The sequence below is a fragment of the Hippocampus zosterae genome, chromosome 5 (genome assembly GCF_025434085.1).
Source record: "Hippocampus zosterae strain Florida chromosome 5, ASM2543408v3, whole genome shotgun sequence".
In the NCBI taxonomy this organism is placed as follows: Eukaryota; Metazoa; Chordata; class Actinopteri; order Syngnathiformes; family Syngnathidae; genus Hippocampus; species Hippocampus zosterae.
The window spans coordinates 11,460,522-11,486,557 of NC_067455.1; the positions used below are offsets into that span (position 1 = coordinate 11,460,522).

The 26,036-nt window shown below is 41.4% G+C and overlaps 1 protein-coding gene and 1 non-coding gene across 3 annotated transcripts in view; one reads left to right on the top strand and one right to left on the bottom strand.

The window, feature by feature from the left end:
- The first annotated feature begins 1,153 nt into the window (after positions 1-1,153).
- The window catches only part of creb5b (cAMP responsive element binding protein 5b), a 59,341-nt gene continuing 34,458 nt past the window's right edge, over positions 1,154-26,036 (top strand). The window contains exons 1-5 of one of the 2 annotated variants that reach the window (XM_052066616.1): positions 1,154-1,248; positions 13,134-13,204; positions 14,719-14,812; positions 16,957-17,078; positions 20,410-20,561. In XM_052066616.1, coding sequence (XP_051922576.1) covers positions 13,151-13,204; positions 14,719-14,812; positions 16,957-17,078; positions 20,410-20,561 — 422 coding nt within the window. In that variant the 5' untranslated portion in view covers positions 1,154-1,248; positions 13,134-13,150. Of the gene's footprint in view, positions 1,249-5,757; positions 5,926-13,133; positions 13,205-14,718; positions 14,813-16,956; positions 17,079-20,409; positions 20,562-26,036 lie in introns of those variants that run through there. The other variant, XM_052066615.1, reaches the window with a different exon arrangement.
- Positions 10,713-10,785, bottom strand: trnak-uuu (transfer RNA lysine (anticodon UUU)). Its single transcript has one exon. It is a non-coding gene; the product is annotated as a tRNA-Lys (tRNA).

A 26,036-nucleotide genomic window follows, 5' to 3' on the forward strand; every position in this document is an offset into this window, starting at 1 on the left:
TTAATTTTAAAAATCAAACGTAGCTCTCTGAGTTCTGTGACTAAGTGGTGTAAGACAATGTAACTGCCACAGTGGGGCAGTGTTTGTTAAATTTAATTCATCCTGGTGTGGAACTTATGTGATGGTAAAACATTTTGCTGCAATTTCGGTTTTGACAAAGACGGCATGCAGAAGAGGTGGTGTGTTTTGTCATCTTTCTGGACCACTACTGAGCGATGACAAAAGTGCCGTCTCCATTTTTAATACATTGTGTACATACCAGGCATCACTACTGGTTAGCACATCTGCCTCACAGTTCTGAAGTCCCCCAAGTCACTCATCACAAACACACACCCACATACACGCGCGAGCGCACACACACACGTACACACACATTCCCAAAACACCTGGGATGCAGCTGACCCGCGTCCCTGATGAGGACAAGCACAATAGAATATGGGTGGATGGGTACATCCAGTGACGGCTTTTTGCGCTTTTGTTATCCTTTATTTATCGAGGCTACTAATGAAAAATACAGCTAATCATTGTGTTTTAGCTTTGATCGTTAACGTGGATGATATAATGGATTTATGTGTCTTTGTTAGCAATCAAAATTTACCGAGGTGTTTATTTAAACAGGCAGGAGCCACATTTTACTTCATGGTCGTTGCCATCGAGAAATAATTTGCTCTGTTATATTTTGTCGCGTTTCAATGATGGGTAGTGATCAGGGAATCACTCAATGTAATATATTCTCACAGGGCCGAAGATAACAATAATGTGCCTAACTGCCATTTTGTCACAATTAAATTATTGCAGCTAGTGATAAATCCCAGACAGTATATCACAATATTTGTTTGAACACAAAGAAGGAAAATACTGGCTTATCGAATGATGTTAATGTCATTAATCGAATTTCTAATTTATTAGAGTCACATTCAAGCAACATCATCATATAAACGTGTTAATCACAAGAAAGGAATATCAATATTTCACCAGGAGGGCCATTAGGGAGCTTGTAAATATAGACCACAAAAAAAGGCTTATATACTTGTTCTATTACAACCAATTTCCCATAACGTTGCAACTTCCGACTCATAATATGACCGCTAGTTTGCCATAATGTTACAAATAACCTCACAACTTTTTTCCTCCTCGTTACTTCACTTGTTTTTTCCTTTCGGTGTGGTCCCACACTCCTTCATTTGACAGAACACAAACAGCAGCCTCGATTCAGATGTCAACAGAGTCCTCAGCCTTGGATCGATGGTAAGCACACAGACATTATTCTACGCCTTAAATCCACAGAAGCATCAGACAGGCAACCCTATTCTCCAGCCACCTAATGTAAATGTTACGGGCTTGACTGTTTGGGAGCTGGAATGTCACTTAGGTTATCTATGGGAGCTTCCCAGCCCATTTTGTTGAATTAGGGTCAGCATTCATGTGTGTATAGACTCAACTGTTAATCTGCTTGTTGCCATTTTACAAGCTTTTTCCTCCCTTAGGGAAGCAAAAAATTATACAAAAGTCTTTGTTTCGAGCAACTCTCGAGGGATACGTAGTCACAGGCCGCACTACTGTGTTTCACCAATATACATAATTTCATCTCATATTAGTCTTACTGGAGGGGAATATTCGTGCTGCACGTAGAGTGGAAACTTCTAAACTGAACACAATCCAATCCATAACAATGGCGGATTTCCAGTATGTTCTAATTTTGACACCATTTCCCCCTTGCGAAATAGTAATGTTGTTGTTGGGACTTTTAGAACCACAGCAACTCAGTCGGATGATTTGTTTGGCACAGTTTATCAGCCTGATGGGAATCGCTTGGCTGGGAATCCAACCCACACAGTCCACATGAAAGGCAGCGGCATGCGCCTATCTTAACCGTACAGGCAATGTTTTAAAGAATAACATTCTTAACAGGCATTATGTTATTAAGAGAAGTTAACAATTCTAAAAGAAGACTAATGCAAAGTAAAATTACTCACCTTTGAAAATGCTTGACAGACATGTCATGGCGATTTGTGGTTGTTTTGTGGGTATACTGCAGCATTGTTGGTTGTGTACATTTGGTACCTGGGCTTTCAGTGGGCACTTTGCCGACTTAATCACCACGATCACGTCACAACCATACAAACCATCAATACTGTACTGTAAATAAATGATACCCGAAGGCGAGTCATTACAGCACGTGAGGCATTCCGTGTATTGAGGTTGAATACCATATTTACTGAATCAAGAAACAAAAGAAAGTATAAATGTAAATAAAAGAAGGAAAATAAAGGGCATGACACATTGGGTAATACGCTTGCCTTCATACCGCTTGTGTCTTGCTGTGGCATGATACAGAGAATGGCATTTTGCATCGTAGCAGGCATGCAACGTTGACATTTTTCCATCCGCTGCGCTGATCGAAGCAGAGCAAAAAATATCCAATTATCTAGGAAGAGCTACTTTAGATTTTCATGCCTATATAGCCTCCCACACCTTTTGCCATCCTTGCAAGACTTTCAATAGCTTCCAAGGTGAACTTCCTCATAAGTGTTGCACAAAGGCATAATCATAAAAGGTTTAGTATAATATAGATCAAATCGGCTTTAGTGTGGGTCACTGACCCAAACTGCATCTGTGCTTTCCAGCCTTAATAGTCTGCTTCTCTGAGAACATAATGCTTGGACTGGTTGGGTAATATATTGGCAATAAAGAGACAAAAGGATGTCATAAACGTTGATTAAGGCTCTGGTTAAAAGACACAGGCGAAGGAGCTCTGAGTTATGAGTGCTTTTCAGACTGCGTTATTGTTTCAGTGACAGTGCTCTTAGCGGAGTGGTCGCAGGCAAGTGGTAAACATCTCTTAACGTGTGAGGAGTCATTAATCCCAAGAGCCGGGCTGTGGCTTCACTAGCAGTGTCTGTAGCCCCCAGAAATCACGGCCAGTTGGCACCAGTAGGTCAAACGGAGCGACCAAATAAATGGCTTGTTCTCAGAAGTCCTTTAAATCTCTTCTTATGCGCTGAAAAAGGTGCACATTAATGCGGTGGGACAACTGTGGTTGATGTGAAGGGAAAGCAGGGAGGGAAAAGATCAAATATCTGCGAGAGTATTTGTCATCATGTTTTGTCACAAATGTATGCGACTGCTCGATCAATCATCGTCTCCAAAATAAGTGTCGCATGAGTGGGGAGTAAGAATGGATGAGGAATTAAATGGGTGGTGTGGAATTGATTGTTGCTGATTGGAAAGTGAAGCACCGTTGATTTACGGTAGTTACAACTACTTTTCGATCGAATGATGACACCGTGAAGTTCAGCTGTATCCATTTGACGCGGAGGACTCCTCCCCAAGACAATACTTGAACTGCTCCTAATGATTGTTCTTCACAATTAATCTGTCGATTATTTGGTCGATTAATCGAGGAGTCAGATTTTATACATATATATATATATATTAAATGAAAATGCCAAAGCATACATTGATTGTGCTTCAGTTACAGGTTTGGTCAACAAGAAGAAAAATAATAGGGGCAAATGTTGATCATTATATTCCAACGAAAAAGCCGATGTTTGCAAATGTCTTATTTTAATTACACACCCGCACAATCAGCAAAGGCCTTCTTTGTGGATGTCTCTATTGTAATATAGTTACCAGACAAGCTAACAGTTAGTTTAGCTTCGTCTATTTCTTCTCCCACTACTCCTCCTCTCCTTTTATTTTTTACTTTATATGTGTGCGGTGTGCTCGAGTACACCGCACAACACGAGAGCAGTTAGCACACTATTTTCCCTTCATTTAGAACAAATCTGTTAAGATGTCAAAATTGGTTTGTGTGTATCTCGTCTTCATTTTTCACCTCGGGGGAAAAACTTAATTAACCCCATATTTTTTCCATCAACACATGGAACCTACACATGAACAATCTGAGCCACAAGGCGGAGGAATCAAGAAACTCTGTGATTTGGGAATCGGTGCCTAATCAAGAGCATCTCGACAATGATTGAACGTGGCCTGGCATTTTGCCAGCAGTCATACCAATTTCCATATTTTGGATCAGAGCTGAAGTCTTGTGAGATCTGCTCAAGTCTTGCCAGACATAGGTTCAGAATAAAGTATTGCACAAAAGCCACATGAAGCCAATGAAAAAGCAAAACACACCCAGACTGAATCCTTTAAAGCGCTCTGCGATCTTGCAAGATTTGATAAGATCTCTGCTTATGTCATACACAATAGCGGTTCAGACTTTAGACCGTTCAGGTCTACCGCTTTTGCTTTTTGTACCCTTGAAACTTGGCTTGGACAGATTGGGAGCAAACGTGGAGCTTTTTGGCAGTGGTACAAACAGTTGGAGCTCAATAATTAGCCCAATTGGGTGCATTAGTGTAGATTGTAATTTAAATGCACTCCTATCATAGGCCGTAAAAACTTTTGGATGGGTCGTTGTTTAATCCATAAAGACTATTCGGAACACTTGAGGACAGCAGGGGGTTGCAGGTCTGAGGCTGCTGCAGACCAAAATATGGAAGTGGAGCAACAGCGCATGCAATGAGACTTCCACTATGCCACGGCTCCTGCAGGCAGCAGTGTTCTGCTTAATAAAGCACTCGCATTAAAACAGGAGTTGAGAACACTTTAAGAGCCCTTCCACTGTTACAATTAATTGATTCATTCATACTTTATTTTCCTTAGATGATCCCCATTCATCTATCCATTTTCTGTAGCATTGTAGTCCTCAATAGAGTCACAGGTGAGCTGTGGTCTATCTCAGATGACTGAGCAAGTGGTGACGTGCACCCTGGACAGGTCGCCAGTCAATCGGATAGCACGTACAGACGAAAACCTACCGACAATTTCCTTCCTGTGTGGAGTTTGCATGTTCTCCTCCGAGCCTGCGTGGGTTTTGTCCGGGTACTCCGGTTTCCTCCCACATTCCAAAACATGCATGGCAGATTAATGGAACACTCTAAAGTGTCCCTGCGCGTGATCGTGAGCGCGAATGGCTGTTGGGGTCTCTGTGCGCCCTGCGATTGGTTCAGGGTGCACCGCCTACAGCCTGAGACAGCTGGGATATGTTCCAGCATGTCTGTGACCCTCGTGAGAATAAACGATTTAGAAAATGAATGCGGGCGGCCCAGTGATTAGGGTTCGACCTCACAGTGTTTCGACCTCACAGTGCAGAGGTACCGGGTTCAATTCCAGCTCCGGCCTCCCTGTGTGGAGTTTGCATGTTCTCCCCGGGTCTGGGTGGGTTTTCTCCGGGTACTCCGGGTACTCCATGCATGGCAGGCTGATTGAACGCTCTAAATTTTTCCTAGGTGTGAGTGTGAGCGCGGATGGTTGTTCGTCTCTGTGTGCCCTGCGATTGGCTGGCAACCGGTTCAGGGTGTCTCCAGCACCCCCCCCCCCCACCCCCCCGCGACCCATGTGAGGATAAGCGGATCGGAAAATGGATGGAAGGATGGAAAATGAATGCTCGTAATCTTACCCAATGCTGGGTTAGCTATATCACCCAATTGGAGTTACTTTTGACCCAGCAGCTTAAGAGTTCATATATTTAAGGTGCGGTGACAGCACCTGAAATCGCGAAATGTCATTTTTAATCGTTTTATAGAACGTAATGCATTTTAAGTCCAATTCCAGTGCCACAATTTGCAGTCTACTTAATTGGCCGTCCGGGCCGGGGCTCCATCTTTGCGCCACACCCACCCCGGCCCCGTGTAAGTCCACCGCCCGGTCGGTCCATCCTCTTGGTGTGTGCACTTGCAAACTCCGCCCAGCTCGCGCCGCCTCCAAGCGGACCGCAATGATTTAGAACTTCAGGAATCCCACGTGACGTCACCCCGGGGTGACGTTATGCTTCTCTAAATAGATCGTATTGTAATCTTTTCTCAGTCCAACGTGGTTTCTTCTGAGAGGCTGCTTCGCGTTTTCGACACTTGTTTGGTAAGTTGAAAAGCCTCGCAGGGGGACGCCGCATGTGTCCCCTTGTAGCTTTGCCGGACGCCTATTTTACGCCATCCTAGCTACTGTTGAATGCAACAGCGTGCCTTGTCGTTCGAGTGACACGCTTTGTTTGTTATTTCCTTTCACTGGCGAGTAAGTGTCACGATGCTCTTCCTGTACTGGCCGCAGTGACATGTCACTTGGGTGTTGACCGTTAAGTTTGAAGTCCACAGAATTTATCGCACGCTCGATTGAATATCTAAGTCCAGATAATTGCACGCCGTGTTGATCATTACATCGGATAACACCGGCTGTATTCCGTCGGATGGTTTTCTCGTCATGCCGGGGCTTTCATTGTCACGCTTGTCCCATCTCGGGATAGGCAGCAGGAGCTGGTGTACGCTGCGCGCTCCGCAGGCAGCCCACCACATCAAGCCACATCAATCTCCTCGATTGGTTGTTCGCCTTTTATTCTCACAACGACTTCAAGCAAAGCGGTCGCGCTCGTCCTTGCCTTACATTCGCCCACATCATGACGTCATTTTGCAACAAAGTCGACATTCGATATTGTCTAGTCTGACTTTGCGCGAGCTTGTGCTGACGGCGTTTAAAAACACACACGCACAACTACACGCTCCAATCATTTGATTACTCCCCACTGTCATTATGTTTATGTGACACGCTATCAATAACCACTTGTGTCCATCGCATGCCGCTGTGAGTGTTGATAAATGATTATGTAGGCTTTCACCATTATCCAGTGTGTCCCCTTGAATTATTTATAGCAATCAAACGCCTCATATAAAAGCTTTAAGCTTGATGATGCTGTTATTTATTCAGCACTCCTTACATTTGGGCTACGGATGACATTGCATATATGCATACTCCTATAAAATCAGGTCACAGTTAAAGAGAAACTTTGAGTGACTGTTCGCCTTAATTGGCATTTACTTTGTATGAGGGGACATAACAGCAACACTTTTCATAAGACTATCATGTTTCTTTGACTGTCATGGCTAAACTCTACCTGAAATGTGTTCTCCGTTTCAAATCCATCACTGCAAACACGCAATTGGTGGTAACAGGGATAACTTGATATTTTTTTATTTTTGTCTTTCATTGTGGAGGGAATTGAAGGAGTGACACTTGCAGGATTCTAAACTTGATGGTGTCTCATTTTTTTCATTGTGTCAAACAACTGTGTTCCATAGGCTAATGTCATACATTACGTATTATGTCACGTGCAAGTAATATTATTAGATTTTTATTATTGTCTTGCACGACTTCTGCTTTACTTTGGAGGGACTTTCAAACTCACCCAAAATCACGAGACACAAGACGATGCCAAAATAACACATTGCAGCAACAACAGCATTATGTTCTTCAGTACTTTAAATAGAATTGGCTTTAAACGCGGGTGCACGTGAATATCTTGTTGAAGGGTAACTTGGGGGGGTGGTGGGGGGGGGATCAAAGCAGAGACTCTTTTCTTCCATCCTTCTAAACCACTTCATTACGACTGTCTCAAGAATTGAAAATGCTCCTTATGCCGATAACTACAGTATGCCTATGTGCTGAATGCGGAGCTAATTTTTACCATATTTCGAAGCAGCTTGTTGATTATCCAGCTGCACATGGAATGTGATCTGCATTTCCCTTCCATTTTTTTTCGTGATGGTTGTTACATGTGTTCAAGGTGAAACCCTCCTCTCCTAATTGTGGCCCAAATCTATGAAATCAGTCACGGTTCAATTGACAGTTTTGCTCCGTCAGTCATAAACAAATATCCTTTAAAGCGGTGCTTGCCAACTTTTCTTTTGCCACAGCGCATATTTTTGCATTGGAAAAAAAATTCCACTGGCACGCAATCAAACAAAAATGCTTCCACAAGTGCATACGCAGGTTAATAAAGTCCCTTAAGACGTCTTGTGGAAGAGCATTTAATTGGTCTGCCTGTCGCTATACGTTGCTGGCATGGATAGACGAACATTGAGACATCATTTATGTAATAAGCCTGAACATTATTAGTGTCAGAAAAGGCTGTTGTAATAGCAGCTTGTGTTACTTTACATGCAGAGGAAGACAGCAGCAAAGTGACAACTATTGAGGTGTACGCTTACTTAGTGTTTTTGTTTCATGTTCAGTCGAGGAGCTTGAGGTTGCGCACAAATATCGTGTGTATGTGGCCATGTTTCCCGCCTCGGGGATTGTCATGATCCCACCTTGAACCTGTGCTGTCAAAGACCCGGGCTGCGGGGAGCTGCAGGTTTGAATTGCTGTGCATGTTTTCACTTGCTTTAACCCCGTGCGCCTTTGCACCCCAGCCACTCATTCCCTTGATGTGCTGTTGAAAATTCAAATATGCACACCGACTGGAGAATTCATTCCCTTACTATGTCTTGAAATTGAACTCCGTGCCCTTAATTCTTCCCCTGTGCTCACATCAGGTTGTAGTTAATGTAAAGCGTAACCAAATTTCCTTTTGCCGAACTCAAACATCTCTATCAAATTGGAGCCAAGTGGCCTTTCTGAGGAAAGGACATTTCGTACTGATTATGAGAAGTGTGAAAGTGATTGGGCCATTTACAGAATTAATGATGTCCGCCTTTTTTTTTTTTTTTTAAACTCATATGGTTTGAATTTCTTGACAAATGCGCTGAAGGGCGTATTTGAAATGCAGAAAGACGTATTTTTCGTCTGGGTGGTTATATATTTTTCTTGTTGATTATTTCGTCAGCAACCGGAGCGACATGTAACCTGTTGAAGAAGGATGCAGAAACAGAACGAGTGACAAATTGAAAGGCGCGTGAAACTTGCCATTTTTCATCCAGTCTGGCTTTATATTTTGTTTGTTGTGTCAAAGTGGACCGGCTGAATTTTCAGGGGCCCACAGCGACCTGGTGACAGCAAGCCAGAGCAGGGCCTCGTTGGTCCCTGACAGAGAGACCCTGTCCAGACCTTGTTCTGCTGACTTGCTTATGAAGCACAGCTTGTTGGGAAAACAGTACTGCTTAGCATAACACAATATTTGAGTGTTTTGACTGTGCTTGAGGAAATAAGTCTGTCGCCATGAAAAAGACACATTTAAGTAGTTTACATCTCCTGCCCAGTTGAACTTGCCCAAAGGTAAAATAATCATAAACATAAAATGCGCGGAATAAATGACAAAATATGAAATGCATCAAGGAGGAATTAATCAGGGAAAGTCATCCGCTTTTATAGCACGCCATGTGTTTCAATGGCTTCTTGTATGACGAGATGCAGCAAAATTGCCACATCAGACCTGTCACAGAAGCCGCAGCGTTTTACACGGCATCCCCCGATCAGATCATCACATGCACCTCGGCTGTTGCGAAAGCACTATATAAATAAAAAAAGGTATTGTATTATTATTAGATTAAACATAACCGCCTGCATCTGGTCTAGGGATGCAGGCTGCATCAGTACTTCAGAAGTACAGCGATGCTTTGATGTGTGTCTTGTTAGAAGTGGAATAAGAATGGCTTTGTGCAGTTCAACAGATTGCAAAGAACTTTCCAAATAAGAGGTAAAACCACGATTGGTTTAAGTTGATTGTTTTATATTTTTGGGTCACTTTTATCACACCAGGAAAAGCCAGGAATTAAACAACGGAAGTCTGCTAGCTTCATGCGAAATGGCATAGAGGGGCTCAAGTCGCGTAGACATGACGGAAATTGTCAACTTTCAAAATGCACAAATGAAGCAACCCTGAGTGTATTTATCTTCTGAAATTGTATTTTGTTTTATTAATAGGAAAAAATGTATTTAATAGCCCGTACCGCCTAATATTATTTTGGAGGAATACCAATCCAAAGAATTTGACATTTCAGAAGTTGCCATCTATGATTCCGCTGCTTTTACATTATACATGTGTTGGATTAAAGTCAGAACTTTAGTATCATGACAAAAAAAAAAAGCCAAACAAAAAAATAATACATGTCAATAATAAGGCAGGAAAAGTCAGCCTGACACTCTAGTCCTGGTGTGCAAAGGCATTATGAATGATGATAAAGAATCATTTTTGTGGCAGGGTAACGCAACCTTTCTTAAACTTAGCGCTCGATCCAAAACAGGGTCACAGATTCTCAGGGTAAAATATTTAAAATGGTTCATGATCAATAATTGACGATTACTTCGTCAATGACTTTTTCAGTCACATTTCTTGTGTCCTAGACATGTCAAGAAGGCAACACTGTACATATCGTTTAATTAAAAAAAAAAAAAGAGTTTCCATCATGGGAAGGACCCATGTTTCCGATTTGGTTTTTGAGCTACAAAATCTAGTCTAACCTGGATGTTGTACATTATTACAAAACAATCAGTGTTGTAATTCATAAATAGGCTACATTGAAAAATTGGACAGTTTTTCCAGCATGCTGAAAGTACGTATTCCAAAATGGCCTGATTTAAGTAACCATAGCGACCAATTCAGCGATTATAAGAAAATATTTGCATTGCGAATAATACTTGCCGCTTCATGTAGCGATTGACACACACTGAGTGGCAATGCAACCAATGATGCGGTGATATTCTGATTGACATGTAAACGGACCTCCGATTGAAAACCCAACAGTGACAGTCCACGCAGGACCGAAAAAGATACGCGAGTTGCTGCCGACTCATGTTTTGTGAAAACAGTGAGATGCTAATTATTTGGAAAGGATGTCATTTCATGTGTACTGTTCCCTGCTCACAATTTGGCTTTGAAGCGCAATACCCAAATATGGATGACAAATACCTGAACTACTCCTGGCTAGAAAAGGCTACGCCTGAACAGGGACTTGAACCCTGGACCATCAGATTAAAAGTCTGATGCTCTACCGACTGAGCTATCCAGGCTCTTCTGAGCTGTCTCAGAATCTAATCTCTCTACTGCACTTCATCTTCCAAACGCCCTTGACTTACACGGAGCGCTCATCTCGTCAACGAGGTTGAGTGTTCGACGGGTTAATCAAATGTTGGACTGAGACAGGTCGTCAACACCCTGCTTGGATTTTTGCAACACAGAGTCAAGGTTGTATTTTCCTAAATGCACTCGGGGCTCGGAGCCTTTAAACCGTCACATATTCGGCCTTGGATCGATCTTGAGAAGTCGTTAAAATGTTTTGATGAGTTTTTTTTCTCTCTCTGATGCTGAAACATAAATGCTTTTTTTAGATGAATTCCGAATGTCTACTTTGTGTCGGGGCCATGTCGACATTCCAATTACTGTAAGTGAAGAGAGATTCACAGAATTTGTAGAACTATAAAACTTTGTGGGGTTTTTAAGATAAAAGTTTTGAAATTGCACACATGACACATGCTTCTTTTCCAAAATCTCTCTCTTTGTTTTGTAGACCAATATATTACGGTACTTTTTCAATCGTAGTACAATATAAAATGAATACTGAAGCGTGGCGTGGTACTTGGAATGGCCATGATGTCAGTATAGCACATTTTACATTTGGCAGAACCTGGCAAAATAAATAAAATAAAAAATCACATTTTTACTGTCTTTATTTTTTTATCATCCTAAATTCCCAACAGCCAAAGGATGTGGAAGCCTCAGAGTGAGTAATGTTCCCTTGAGCGAGGCATTAACCTTTACCAATTCCTCCCCAGGTGCTTCACAGTGTGTCTCTGAATTGTGTGTATGTGCTGTTCAATAACTACACGGCTTCAATATAGCTGAAGCTTCAAGGTTGACGACACTCCATCCCGGAAAGCTGCTCAACCTCCAGTTTGTTTGGATTTCAAAACAACTTTCCCCTCAGGAAAAAATGGCAACAGAAATAATTAGTTCCAGACGCCACTGTATAATATAATCCATTAACTGTACATCCAATGCTTCAGTCAAATTTTACCGTCTGTCATAAAAGTGTAAAAAGAAGATAACCGCTGTAATTTTTAAAGATTCTGTAAAGGGAAAATATATTCTAGATTTGAATAATTAGAATGATTTTTAAAAAATGGCAAGTTATAAAACGCGAAGTTTTTAAATTGTGGGAAATCAAGCGCTTCTTTCCATTATCAAATGCTATGGGCATGTTTGTTGAATATGTTGAAACCAATCCCCGCTCAGTTGTCAGCTGTCAATCAAACACCCTCTCCACAACATTTGAAATCGGATCCCATTTTCTCTAGCATCTTTCTTCTCCCTACCCATAGCCACGTTTAAATGACAAAGATATACTGTATCTGCTTAAGGCCTCCAGTAGCTGATATATCCCCCATAGGTCACAGTGGGTATTTTCCATACCGTGACAACGGGGCACTCTAAAGTGGCCACGCCAGTACGAAAATCCTGTCCACACACTGGCTGTCACATCTGACTTTTTTTTCCATCCGTTCAGTCTTTCGCATTCTCTCACCGACATGTGTACACTCACAGCTGACAATGAGGCGCTCTCGAGCGACCAGGCCAGCCCGAAGCTCTGGCTCATTCGCTGTATGCCAAGGCGGACTTTTTACTCGTTTGTTTTTCACCACATTGCTCTTCTGCCAAAAAAATAATCAATAAAACACTCTTAAAGCACTCATGTTTGAAAATGTTAACCTTAAATCCCACATCAATACAATTCTCCAATTATGATAACAAGTGACGTCGCGGAAAGGCAACTTGCCAGTTGTTGACTAACGTGAGCAGCTAAATTGAGCATTAAGCCCGCTGCCTAAATTTCCTGCAAGAGAAGTGCATTTTATGCTTTTTCATGCTGTGCTTCTCTGCCACATCTCGGCTTTTTTGTTCTTACCGCCATAAGACCACAAAAGACTGCTTAGTGATGAAACTTGAGGTTATAATCCCCAAAACCTAAAATGAGATTCAAGTGTAACATTTGAGTGTCTGAACCAATTTGTCACGTTTTTCCCTAATTACAAAATTACAGAAACAATTGAGGTGAAAATAATTTCCCTCCAAACTTTTGGCCAGCAGATGTGGTCTGCCTCCAAATTCTGTACAAGCGTTGTTTGTCAGGTGTCCCAAGAGGAGATTTTGTTAAATCCATCGTTTTCAGAAACCACAGCCCATTACATTAATATAAAGAGAAACGTGAGCAGACGTCGTTTATGACTGAAATTACCTTGCAGCTGCTACAGGTGCAATATAATTTTCCGCTACACAATGACTGTATTTTTCCCTGTAGGATGCTGCAGTGAAAACCTGCGTTACTTACTTATTTTCCTCTTTTGTCCTTTTTTTTTTTTAGTTTTATGAGAAGTTGTGATGAACTCAGACCCGGAAAGGCCGTATGTTTGCAACGCTCCTGGCTGTTCTCAGGTAAGTGTGTCGCGACAAAACAACACTGCACAGCATGTACAACTGTGTGTTCATGGGTGTAATGTGAAGAGGAGGACACAGAGGTCGACTGAGGTGGGGGTTACCGTCTTGCATACCATGTAGGAACACAAGAACGGCTGTAAAAAGACTTCTGGCACTTTTGTTTTTAGCTGTACAGTGGTACTTCTACTTATGAAATAAATTGGTTTTGGAAGACATTTTTTAACCAGAACATTTTGGAAGTAGAAACGCATTTTCCATGTAAATGCCCTAATCCAAGCCCCCCGCCCCCAAATTCACACATAAATGTTTTCTAAAGCATAAAAAGGCATCAAAATATGTAACAAATACATGTTACAATTTGATTATTGCACAATAAATGGGAGTTGTGCATAAATTAAAAAACAAACAAAAGAGTAAAGAATAAAAATGGTCATTTAATTTAACTACGTCCTCATCGTTTTTTTCCCCCTCTTTAGTTCATGTTCTCTCTCAGAAGTGGTTTTTGCCTGGCGCTTTGTCAAGAACTGATCCAAGGACGTTTTCTTTTATCGGCTTTTAACAATCCGTCGAAAATTTCCAAGGCAAACAGCAGCATCAGCATAGTGAGCGATCGCCAGCCTGGTGAACACTTTTTCTGGGCGATGCACATATTAGTAAACCTATTGGAACACCTCACGGCCCGAGGGATCTATCTATCTATCTATCTATCTATCTATCTATCTATCTATCTATCTATCTATCTATCTATCTATCTATCTATCTATCTATCTATCTATCTATCTATCTATCTATCTATCTATCTATCTATCTATCTATCTATCTATCTATCTATCTATCTATCTATCTATCTATCTATCTATCTATCTATCTATCTATCTATCTATCTATCTATCTATCTATCTATCTATCTATCTATCTATCTATCTATCTATCTATCTATCTATCTATCTATCTATCTATCTATCTATCTATCTATCTATCTATCTATCTATCTATCTATCTATCTATCTATCTATCTATCTATCTATCTATCTATCTATCTATCTATCTATCTATCTATCTATCTATCTATCTATCTATCTATCTATCTATCTATCTATCTATCTATCTATCTATCTATCTATCTATCTATCTATCTATCTATCTATCTATCTATCTATCTATCTATCTATCTATCTATCTATCTATCTATCTATCGACACACATCGACACACTGCGGTAGGAGTCCCTCTTAGCCAATGGGATGCCAAGATGAGGCTGGGTAATAGCCAATGGCAGAGCAGTTATTATGTTGCATTCAGGAAACTCGAGGCTGCGAGGAACAGCCCATACTATATTTTACCTTTCGTATCTTGACATTTCTTTCGTAACAAGAGGCAATATTTTCCTGTCGAGGCGTTTCGTAACTTGAACATTTCGTATGAAAAGACGTTCGAAAGGAGAGGTACAAGTTGTATTCCCCCCCAAAAAAAGTTTGAGTCATCTTTGTATTTGAACATCTTTCTGTACAGCGATTCCCCACTGAAGACCATCTGATGATACATCGACACAAACATGAGATGACCCTCAAGTTTCCTTCTATAAAGAATGACAACTTGTTATCAGGTGAGTTACGGCTTGCCGGCTGCCTGTAATCTTCACGCTGTGCCTTGTTTACAGCCAGGTGACACTCACGCGGCTGGCTGAAGACATGCTGACATGTCTGAGACAATTCTGTTCAGTGAATGTCTTCGCGCTGGGTTGATTTGCATTCGGTCATCATTAAGGTTGATTTTTCTGGTCAGGTTTTGAAGCAAAAGATGACATGCTAATTTTTGGGATTGCAGTTGTGAAAGTGATTTGTGACTGAATGTGCCCTGTCTTTGATTTCCCTACTAGCATAAGGATATGCGCAAGACAACAACAATGAAAGGTCCCAAATAATAACGAAAGTGATAAAATAAGAAGACTGTGATCGTAACAATAATGCATGCTTCACAGTGGAGAGGTTCTTCTGGCTTTTGTGATGTGGGGATTTGCGTGTTCTTTTTGTGCTTCTGTGGGTTTGCTACAAGCATATAAAGATTCATTTGAATAAAAATGAAAAGGCAAGAAGAAAGTTCTCCAATTTTGTGTGGGTGTGGGGGGGGGGGGGGCATCATTTTACTTTTCATTTCTACTCCATCTTTTAAAATTGCCTCTCAAAGGCTGAGTTTTGGAAAATTATGTTGTCAAACTTAAAGTAGATTATTATTACATCATTATTATGGCGTATCCAAATTCTCGGGGTTCGCAGGGATCTTAAAAAAAAGGCTTTAAAGGTATTGAACCCAGGAATCTACTTTGTAAAAAAGAAAAGGCTTTCACTGATGTTAGAAGTACTTCACTCAATCTTTCAAAAGTCTTAAAAATGTAGACGCATAAAATGGAGGATTGTGTGATCGCAAATAGCCTCAAATTTCAAAATAAAAATCATTCTTAAAAAAAAATACTAAAAGACATTCTATAATGCGACTCTTGAAAGCAGATGCCTGTCACTGATGTACTTTGGACAACATGAGACACTGGCGACATTGTGAAATTGATCTTATATTTCATTTCAAATGGAATTAAAGAGCCTTAAAAGTCTCAAATCGAATTTGCCTTAAGATGTTACAACCACAGGGCACGTATAATGCAAACAACCATGCATGCTCACATTTATTCTAATTACAACGATGATGACTATTATCATATGGAGGACCAAGAATTGGTTGCACATGAACTTGATTGTCTCATTTTCCTCGCCTTAACTTCATCTGTCAATCTACGATGCAAAACGTAATTTGGATTACAGTCTGTCCGCCACATGTGTCATCCCTTAGCCCAAAATCTATATAGCCTTCCTCCTCGACTGCGAGATCAGATTTAGCTTTCCTTGCTCAGGTTACACCTCCAAGGCTTGCCTTAGTTTTCACAAGAAGTGCTTGAAATGAAAGCGCCTCTTCCTTTGGGTCTCTCCAAAATCACGAGCATGAACTGTGTGAAAAAGTAATTTATTAATTTATTGCTTGCAAATCATTTAGTCAGAGGTCGTATCAACAACTCAACACCAGTACTCTCATTTTTCTTTCAAGCACGATTAGCCTCCAGGAAAAAAACAAAACAAAACAAATGTGCCGGGCAAAAAAACCCAAAACTATTTGGGGTTCATAGGTCAGCCAGTATGCTAGTCAGAGTCAAACAAGTCTTGGTCTTCTGAAAGTAGATAAACAGACTCTGAGCTATGCTTTTAGCCTTTGAAACAACCCTGATCCTAAAATCGGCCTCAACTGTCTGAAACCTGATCTTCGTGCCCCCCCCCCCCCCCACACACACACACACACAAAGCCAAGTTGAATACCACAGCTTTTGAGTGCCCTCAACAAATGAGACCCCCGCATGGTGGGTGAGCTCTGTACTTTATCAGCTGCGCCGGTGCTGTCGAGAGAAGCGACTCTCCTGCCCCATCAACTTGCAAAGTTGTCATGTTTTCCTAAAAATAAGAGCAACCGCGTTATAGTTAAGCCACCCTTTTGCTTTTCAAGGAGTCACACGAATGCTGCAAATGTAAGTAACGTCACCCCTGAAGTAAACGGTGTAGCGTTTTATCAAGTTAAACGTTAAACAAAAGGCATTCATACAATAAAAGATCACAGAACTAAAATTAAATTTAAAAAATGCAGTCGCAAAGAATAAACAAATGAAAAAATAAGTGATAATAACGCTAGCGCTTTTTGCTTGATCTGCAGACCAGACGCCAACGCCGACGCGCTTCCTGAAGAACTGCGAGGAGGTGGGACTGTTTAGCGAGCTCGACTGCTCCATTGAGCAGGAGTTTTGCAAGGCCCAGGAAGAAGAGGACTCCAAACAGGTACTGCGGGAATAGAAGCCTTCAGTTAAAACAGGTGAACCTGAAGCCACATGCTCTCCGACAGGGGTCAAGTCAGGTACTGATGACTTCCTATCTGCTGCAGTCATCAATTCTATCACTTTTCCACCGCAAGCGTTAGAGTTCAGTTCGCTTTGCAGCAGTGGGTTTGTTAGAAAAAAACAGTGCCCCCAGAAGGTTTTCGCAATGCTTCAGTCTTTCTAAATTTTGTGTCACTAGCTTCTTTATAGTAACTTTTTTTCCCAGAATTGTACACAAAACACTCTACCATGACGATGCTAAGAACGACCTTTTTGTGAATGTTAAAAAAAAAAAACTTAAGAAAAATCACATCTACATTCATAGCCTTGGCCAAGAGTCTCAAAATTGAGCTCAGGTGCTTCCTGTTTCCACTGATCATCACTGAAATGTTTCTCCAGCTGAATTGGAGTCCCTGTGTGGCAAATGCATTTGATTGGAGATGATTTGGAAAGGTACACATCTGTCTATATAAGGTCCTACAATTGACACTGCATGTTCGAGCACAACCCCATCATCAAGTCAAAGCAATTACTATGTCGGGAGACATTCAAATGGGATTGCAAATCTGGAGGAGGGCACAGACAAATCTTCGCTAATTTCTAAAGTCCTATTGAGTGACTTCCAGCATCTAAAGGTCTCAATGGGGTCATCGGGACTTAATCACTTGATTCTGCTGGTTGTCCTTTTGTCTTCTTTCCCATCCGTTGTCATTGTCTCAAACACTTGACTGCAATCTGTCTCGCTCAACTCTACCACGACCCCACTGTACCCTATCGAAAAAAATGGCTTAGTTGGATTAGTTATTTTGTTGCTCTTGACAAGGTTTGACAGCACAAACAAAATAATGGGTAACCATCATATTGTGTGTGTGTGTGTGTTTGTGTGTGTGTGTGTGTGTTTTAACAATATGTTTTTTGGGGTGTATTTTTACTAACTGCAAGGCCCTGAAATGTGGGAATGGGAAGGCACAGTCACCCGATGCACCTTCCAACCGTTTATCACACCCTAGGTCAGGGGTCCCCACCCTTTTTGTTTTTAGCGTAATCGGTCACGTGACGGAGAAGCGTGGGTTGACGTGTGTCAAGCGTGACACAGATGGATGTAACGGAGAACCCGCTAATTTTTCAAAATACTTTTTCGTATTCCGAAATAAATAAAACGGAACTAAGGCAAGTTCTGTCTGTGCGGCCCTGCGGACCGGTACCGGTCGGTTGGGGACCCCTGCCCTAGGTGACCAGTAAAACACTCGCCGACGTCACACGCAACTTTTCCAGGTCCGCCACATGCATGTAAACAGAGACTGCAATATCTACTGTATTTCGGTTGTAAGTATTTCGGGTCACGGGTGTTCACCATGCCGCGAGTGGGTCTGGAACAAATTCCCAGTGATAAACGGTGCTTTACTGCTCACTACTTATTGGAATTTGGTGTGTGTAAAATCTAAATGTCACCTTTTTAGATAAAAAGTTGTGATTGCGTGTTGTGTTGTTCACCTTACCGCCCCAGTCTATCACCCCTCATTGGCCGTGTTGACATTGACAGACGGGCCTAGCAGGTGGAGATTTGTCATCTAGCACAGGTGAGGAGATGAGAGATTGAGTTCTCCACCTGTAACTTCAAATAAAACTTGAGTCTTGTGAGGGAGTCCATCTTTCTCAGTGCTGACAATACCCAAGCAGATATGCAGCAATGTTGAGGGGAGTCTTTTGTACATTTAAAATAAACATATCGTCGTACAGAATGCTTTGTAGATTTAGCAGATGAAGACGATGCATTGCTACTTGTCACATCATCACAAGACAAGACTTCTTATCTAATCTGCCTGTCTGGAAAACTGTGTGGTGCGAGTTGTACCCGAGGATATTGTCCAAGTGTTTTGACTCTGGAGTTTGTCTGTGTCCGGGTGAACCACGTCTAGCCTCCCCAGTCTGCGTGTTTTATGACGGGGGTCTGTGCCAAGTCGGGGGGGGGGGGGGGGGGGGGGCGGGCAAGTCCCACCAAGCGAAAAGAAAATTGCAGATTTATGTAACCTTTACCTAAATGACAGTCGGATTCTAATGCAATACGTATGGATGACACCGTATATTAAAATCCAATTCAAATATGATTGGTCTATGGTTTGAATTCAGGAGTTTGTAAATATTTCAATGATTGCATCAAGGGCTGACAGTCTTAACAGATTGCATGTGCTGTTGGCGACTGGTGTAAAAGTAGCAAAAACCGCCATATTTTAAAAGGGGCCCATTAGGTAGCGCTGATGGCATTGACTGTGGAACTGTGTGAGAGCGCCGCAAGCACAAAAATGAAGTTTGAAATGGTGTTTGTGGAAAGCAAATAAACATATTACCGAATCATAGAAAAGAAATGTATCACTCCGATCGGTTAGACAAAACCAGTAGCATTTTATGTTTGATTTCACTTTTCCCAAGTTGAAAATTGGGAGAGCACGCCTGAAAAACAGCTGTGGGAGAGACCGGATAATTGTCACAATGCACTGAAATGACGCTGATTCAAAGTAATGCTGAGGGGAAAGGAGGTTTGTCATTAGTGACTGGCAACAAATCAGTTCTTACAAATTTAGATCATTCAGAAGCTCCGAAATTGCATCAGTAATGTGTCATGATCATTTTGCTTTCTGGGATTTTAAAAACGGTAACGCAAGCGGAAAAGATCCATTTTCCCCATGCCCTCTCATTTTGCCTGTGCGTCCTCGTCATGGCGACGCACAACTGGGCCGTCGGCACCAGAATTTTATCTGTCTCAAGGACAACAGGACAAACATAATACCTGAATAATATACATTTTTGAATGAGTTGATTTTTGCATTTAATGTTGGTTTGCTGCTCAACAGTATTGTGCCATCCTTGAATGGTCACTTTTACATCATATGAAAAAAAAAATCCTTTTGATCGTTCTCGACCTCCAGGTTGAGTGAACGCTGGCGCGTTTTGGCTGCCGCTGCTCAACCCGTATCGTTTTGTGTTTTTTTTGTTATTGTAAAGTGTCCTTGAGTGTCTTGAAAGGCGCTTATAAATAAAATGCATTATTATATTATTATTATAATTCCTTTGTTGTTGAATGCTGGGTCTTTTATATGTGCATCGATTATCAAGTGTTAGGATAGTGAGATGTACATTGGTTCAAGAAAAAACAGACATGCATGTATTTTGTCCATATTTAAAATAGCATTTAAAATAGCAAAATCATTTCGGCTTGCTATCCCTGTTTTAGATATTTTGTGATCATTTTCCCTGAATACTAAACTTGTTGTCTTTCCCAATTGGCTTTTCAGAATATCTCTCTGCACGGCCAGGGGGGCCAACACCAGCAGGCCCACGCGAGAATGGGCAACCACGACACCAGCATCGTGATCCAGCAGGCTCTACCCTCTCCTCAGTCCAGCTCCGTCATCACTCAGGCTCCATCCACCAACAGACAGATTGGGTGAGTCGGCCGCCGCAACCCGCAATGTAATCAACCTGACATTGGATTAGGAACTAGAAAATGCAGCCGAACAGAATCTGTTTGTATAGAATGATTAAAAGCGTTGACTACCAGTTGAAATATATGCCCAATAAGTAGATGTTCACATCAAGCAGTGAACAAGCTCGGCATGTCTTCTTTGTGTTGGTGCCAATTGACATTCTCACTGGTCTCTGAGGTAATGTCAAAGAGTTTGGTTACTTTTATTGAGCATTGTACGAAGGGGGTTGCTGAAGATGTTTTGCTCTTCATTCAGAATTGTCCCGAAGCATAACGTGCCACAGATGAGGTCACTTTTGAAGTCCTCAGTAGTGTCCGCCTTAACAGTGGTTTAGCATTTCATGTTCTAAAATGGCTCTTTTCGCTGCTGAGGAATGGCAGGCATGTGTTTCTCTGTGTTTTGCGCCATCATGCCGCAGGTGTGCAACGACACCCGATATCTGCTGTGTGGGATGAAATATAGTGGAGCCTCAAAGGCTCAAAATGCATTCCAGTGCCTGGATGTTGGTCTACTTCCAATTATCTCATTTCATATTGTCATACAAGCGTATTCAAGTATTCCTTTGAGGCTTGTTGAACTGAGGACTTGTGAGAAAATATCTGACTTTAGAGGGATATTTTACATGACTAGTTTGTTTGAATTTGGAATTACTTTGTATGACCTCTCTAACACTCACCCCTTTATGGAACACGCACCGAAACATCCTCGACCACGGTGTGGGCAAAATACGGCCCAGGGGTCACAGACAGCCTAGTCTGTTGTTTAATCGAGCCCTCACAGAATTTCATTTATGAAGTGTCTTGTCATACTGCACGTGTTGAACTTATTCAGCTGTTTTTCCTACAACTTATTTTGTCATAATATTTTGTTCCTTTATCTCAATCAATAATGTATGCATCTACATTTAGTTTATACTCAAAAATAATATATGATCATATGTGTAAATTACAATTAAGTTTATGATACATAATATCTCATTTGCAAATAGACCAGCCCGCCACACAAAGGTGGTCCATGAGCTCTGAAGTTTGCCTAAATTAGAGTCACATAAAAAAAAAATTATCATATATTTTAGTTTTGCTTGCTTACTTAGTGAGGCAATTTGGCCTCATAGTGAAGTGTGCAGGCTTCATCTTAAACATTCACTTACAGTAAGTTACCAAATATGGTACCTTGCCCGATTAAAGGATAAAGCAATGTATGTGAAGACTTTTTCGATGTGTATGAACTTAAGAGCTCTTTGAAAGTGGTCTTTGTGGAGGCTGTGCTATTCTTTATCTTACGTTTACACTAACATGAGCGCCTGAAATGCCAGTCCCTCGAGCCCAGACATCTTGCGACTAGTGCCAGCTCTGTGTTACTTTAAACAAGGCCTGTGGAAAGCTCAACATTAAGACGTCTCCGTGTTGGACTCGTACTGCACTGAGGTTATCCTGACTAGATTTACAGCTTGAAAAGCTCGTGAATATTGGATGGGAGGCCCATCGGTAAGCCTGAATGACATCCCATCAGCCTCTTTGTCAAGGACAAGGATGGAATTTCATCCGCTTTGGAGGTGCAGCGGCAATCACAGCCAGTAACCTAGACTTTGCGAGACCTGCTTCACCTGACTTTACCTGTCATTAAAAACTCCTCACCTTACTGAAGAATGTTCACCTCTTCACGTGTTTATGATCACACATGCTCATCTGATCTCTGGTGAGATGTTTTCTGCTTGCATATTGGTGATTTATCCCCGCTTATTCATTTCATCGGCTCCAATTTTTGTATACTCTTTGCGCACATTCTTTTTGTGTTTGGTAGAACCTTAGAATCTAAGTGACGCTGGGTGGCTTGTAATTTTTTTTTTACCGTGGCCTCCATCTCTTGTCAACATCAACCCGTCATAACGGTCGGTAAATATGTTTGAATTAACATTGGTTAAGGTAACATAATGGATGGAATGTAGTCTAATGAAATTTAAATGAAGTTGTGCCACTCACCCTTTCGTGCCATCTGACTGACATATAATGGCGAGGGGGCAGGAAGTTCTTGATCAACTCGTGGAATTTTCGATGTATAGTGGACTAAAATACTTATTTGTAGATTCACTTATTTGTGCAATATTTTTCTCAATAATTTTCAGTTTTGTTCTCATTATTTTTATTGACATTTTTTAAATTTGTTGGAGCCTACCCACATTTTTCATGGTAAACGCGTATTGGTGGTTTATCTGGGGTGTATTCAACAATTAAAAAAAAAAATCTCCCCCCCCCCACAAACATTTTTTCAACGTAATTATAACGGATGTTAATCATATGCCATTTTTTTCTTTTCACAGGCTGGGCTAAGCCCTACCCCCTGTAATTAGTGTAATTTATTTGTTTATGGACTTGCCACATAACCACTATATCTGGTATTGTGCATTCTGTATTGTGTAACCATGTCTGGTATTGATTAATTTTAAATTTTGAACTATTCGAGTAAAAATAAATTCACATAATTGAAACAAGATTGTGAACTAATGTTGTGAAAGTGTTGTTTCAACAAGAAACTCTGAGTGCTCAACTACAGTGTTTCTCCACGGGACACTTCCCAGGCTTATTATAAATATTGGGCTCAAATTCTTATTTTGACCAAGATGGCCACATGCATGGGTAACTACCGTAAGCGTAGATCGGATTTTCCCCATCTATGATCATTTAGTATTCCATCCTCTGCGGCGCATTTATCGAGCAAAGTTGCATAACTGTGCTTAAAATACCTTTTCATACAATCATGTCTCTTCATTTCGGATTGATAGGCCTATAAACTTTTATTCTCAGTATGTGAGCTCTGCGGATGTTATACTGCTAAAAGAGAAAAAAAAATATGACCAAACTACATCATTTTGCTCCCTCGAATTGTTCTTCGGCTTTGTTGAACACATAAGCGCGAGCATCCAATGAATTAAGATAACAAGTCATTTTCATTGCTCCACAATGTTTACTAAAGAGCTTTGAGGCTTGGAATCAATTAGGATTGGCTTTCCTCAAGTCCATTTACTTTCGAGTTGAGCACGGCCCGCAGCTGTGAAACCCGAGGACTTCTCTCGCTCTCCCTCCTTTTCCCCTCGCCTTTCTCTTTCCCCGTGTCCCTAAAAACGGTCTTTGGGGAGCACCGCTGATACAAACCAGTGTTTAAAAAAAAACAAGAATAAGAAACAGCAGCTCTGATTATCATTATCATAAAAAGGAAAAGGGGTCTCCAACTGATTTAAATGCTTTTCGATTGTAAACATCTGGGACTGAGTTATGTCAGAGTTAAATGCGTTGGACGTTACTAGTCAGCCATGAGATACAACATTCGGTGCAGACCTCAACTTTTTGTTCACTCATAACATGGGATGGGCTCGGAGATGGGTGTGGGCACACAACATTTAAAATGACATTATTCGTCCTCGGCTCCTGAGATGGGTTCACTCCGGTTGTTTCCATTGCGTACAACAATTAGCTTTAATGCAACTGAGTGAATTGAGTGGCGTTTTATTTGCTGTGTTTGTAAGTAGATGTCCTTTTTCCGAATGCTTAATGTCATCCAAACGTGTTGCTTCAGGCAACGGTCAGTGGTTGAAGAGCAGCGTTTGTCCTTCGTTTGGTTTTTAGAAGAGAACCCCTCTAATTATAATCATAAAAATAACAATTGTAGCAAAATGTATCATTACGATTTGATAAATTTGATCATTCAGAATTTTTATGGGATTCATTTGAATTCATCATATCTTGGTGGAGTTTAAAGGGAAGTCAAGAAGACTCAATGGCGTGCACGATTTGGCTGCCAGCAGCAAAGGCACTTTTAGCTCAGTCTCAGTTAAGCAAGAAGAAGAAGTAGAAGAAGATGTTGATTGGTAGAAAGTTTAGCTAAAACTATACAGAGCACAATTCTTCTGGACGCATTATTCTGCTCGGTACAACACTGCATTGAAAAATAATAAGCTATTTTGAAATTCCAATCAAAAATAATATTTCAAAAGTATTAATTGTCCCAATTCCTTTTGACAAACCGTCCCCTTTATACCACCATTTCATATTGCGTCACAGGTAATCATTTTGTCTCCATCTTGCATGAAATTCACAATATGCGGCCCTTACCTTTCCCTTTAAAGGAAATTGAACTCCGTCTTAATGCAAAACATGTGCAAGTCATAACATTTGCGGTGGCGTTGTTGGTTACGGTATTAGGTTAAATACCGCCGTGTTTGGGATTTAATCTAGGGTCCTGCTGTGCTGATCTTCTTCTTTCAAATGCTCACTTTTACATTTCGACATTTCCTTCCATTTTCCAAACAATTGAGGTCAGTGTGTGCAATTTTTACAACTGTACCGCGGTAGTATCGCTCTAATTGGGAGTCCTGAATGCAACGCACATTAAATATACATTTTCCCCATGCCTCCCATAAAACAAGCGTGCCCACAGAAAGGCATCTGGCCTTGTTAAGAGTTTCTTAAATACAGCTCAACTCCGTTTGCCATTTTAATATTTCACTTAGCTTATAATTCCTAAACCTGCTATGTTCAGTGACAGAGTTGAAAACCCCGCTCAGCACTTTTTTTGGTGTTCTGTAGATAAACTTTAACCTCGCGGAGTTAACAATTCAAACAAAACGTATTTTATGAGTGTTTATGATTTGTTTAGCGAGATAAGAGGAGAGGTCTTTTCCTGAGTGCAGGAGAGCAGGACCTCGACAAAATGCCTGAGGTGCCCTCATGTCCCGACTTGACGAGTACACTTCTCCACATGAGCAAAAACTCAACCGTGCGCTGCATTTAAATACCGTTGATGCCTGGCTTCGGAACAAGCAGACATGAAAAGGTCCAGCGTGATGATGGTGTGCAGTTGATTAGAAAAATGAAAAGAGAGAAAAGGAAAGCGGCAGAACATCCGATGTACATCTGACCTGAATTAAGATGAGCTCATTGTGTACTGCAGCGCGTTTAATAGTGCGTTTGCAGAGGAACGCCCAGTCTCTGTTCCCTCTCATTCCAGCGGGGCTCTGTCATCCCTGCCCCGGGGCCACCACACATGCAGCCTCCTGCACAAGCAGCTCACACTCAGCGACGAAGCCTCACAGGGATCACATGCGCGGGGAAGTGTGGAAAAGGGGGATCAGAGGTAGACAGAGGGGAGGAAGAAAAGGATCAGAGGTGGATGGAGAAGAGGAAGAGGGGGCGGGAGGTAGATGGAGGAGAGGAAATGAAGGTTTCGGAGAGGAGCGGCATCGGATGGCTTTCGCCAGACTTTGGGAGAGGAGCCGAGATTTGTTTGCACAAGAAAAGGAAAGAGACGGATCATGTTCAATTGTACAGAAGACAAATGCGGTTCGAGGAATTCAAGATTGGGGACAATGTAGTCAGATGATCAAAAGAAAGTGATGTTGCAAAACGGGGACAATCGGATTCGGGAGTCAAAGGTGGGAG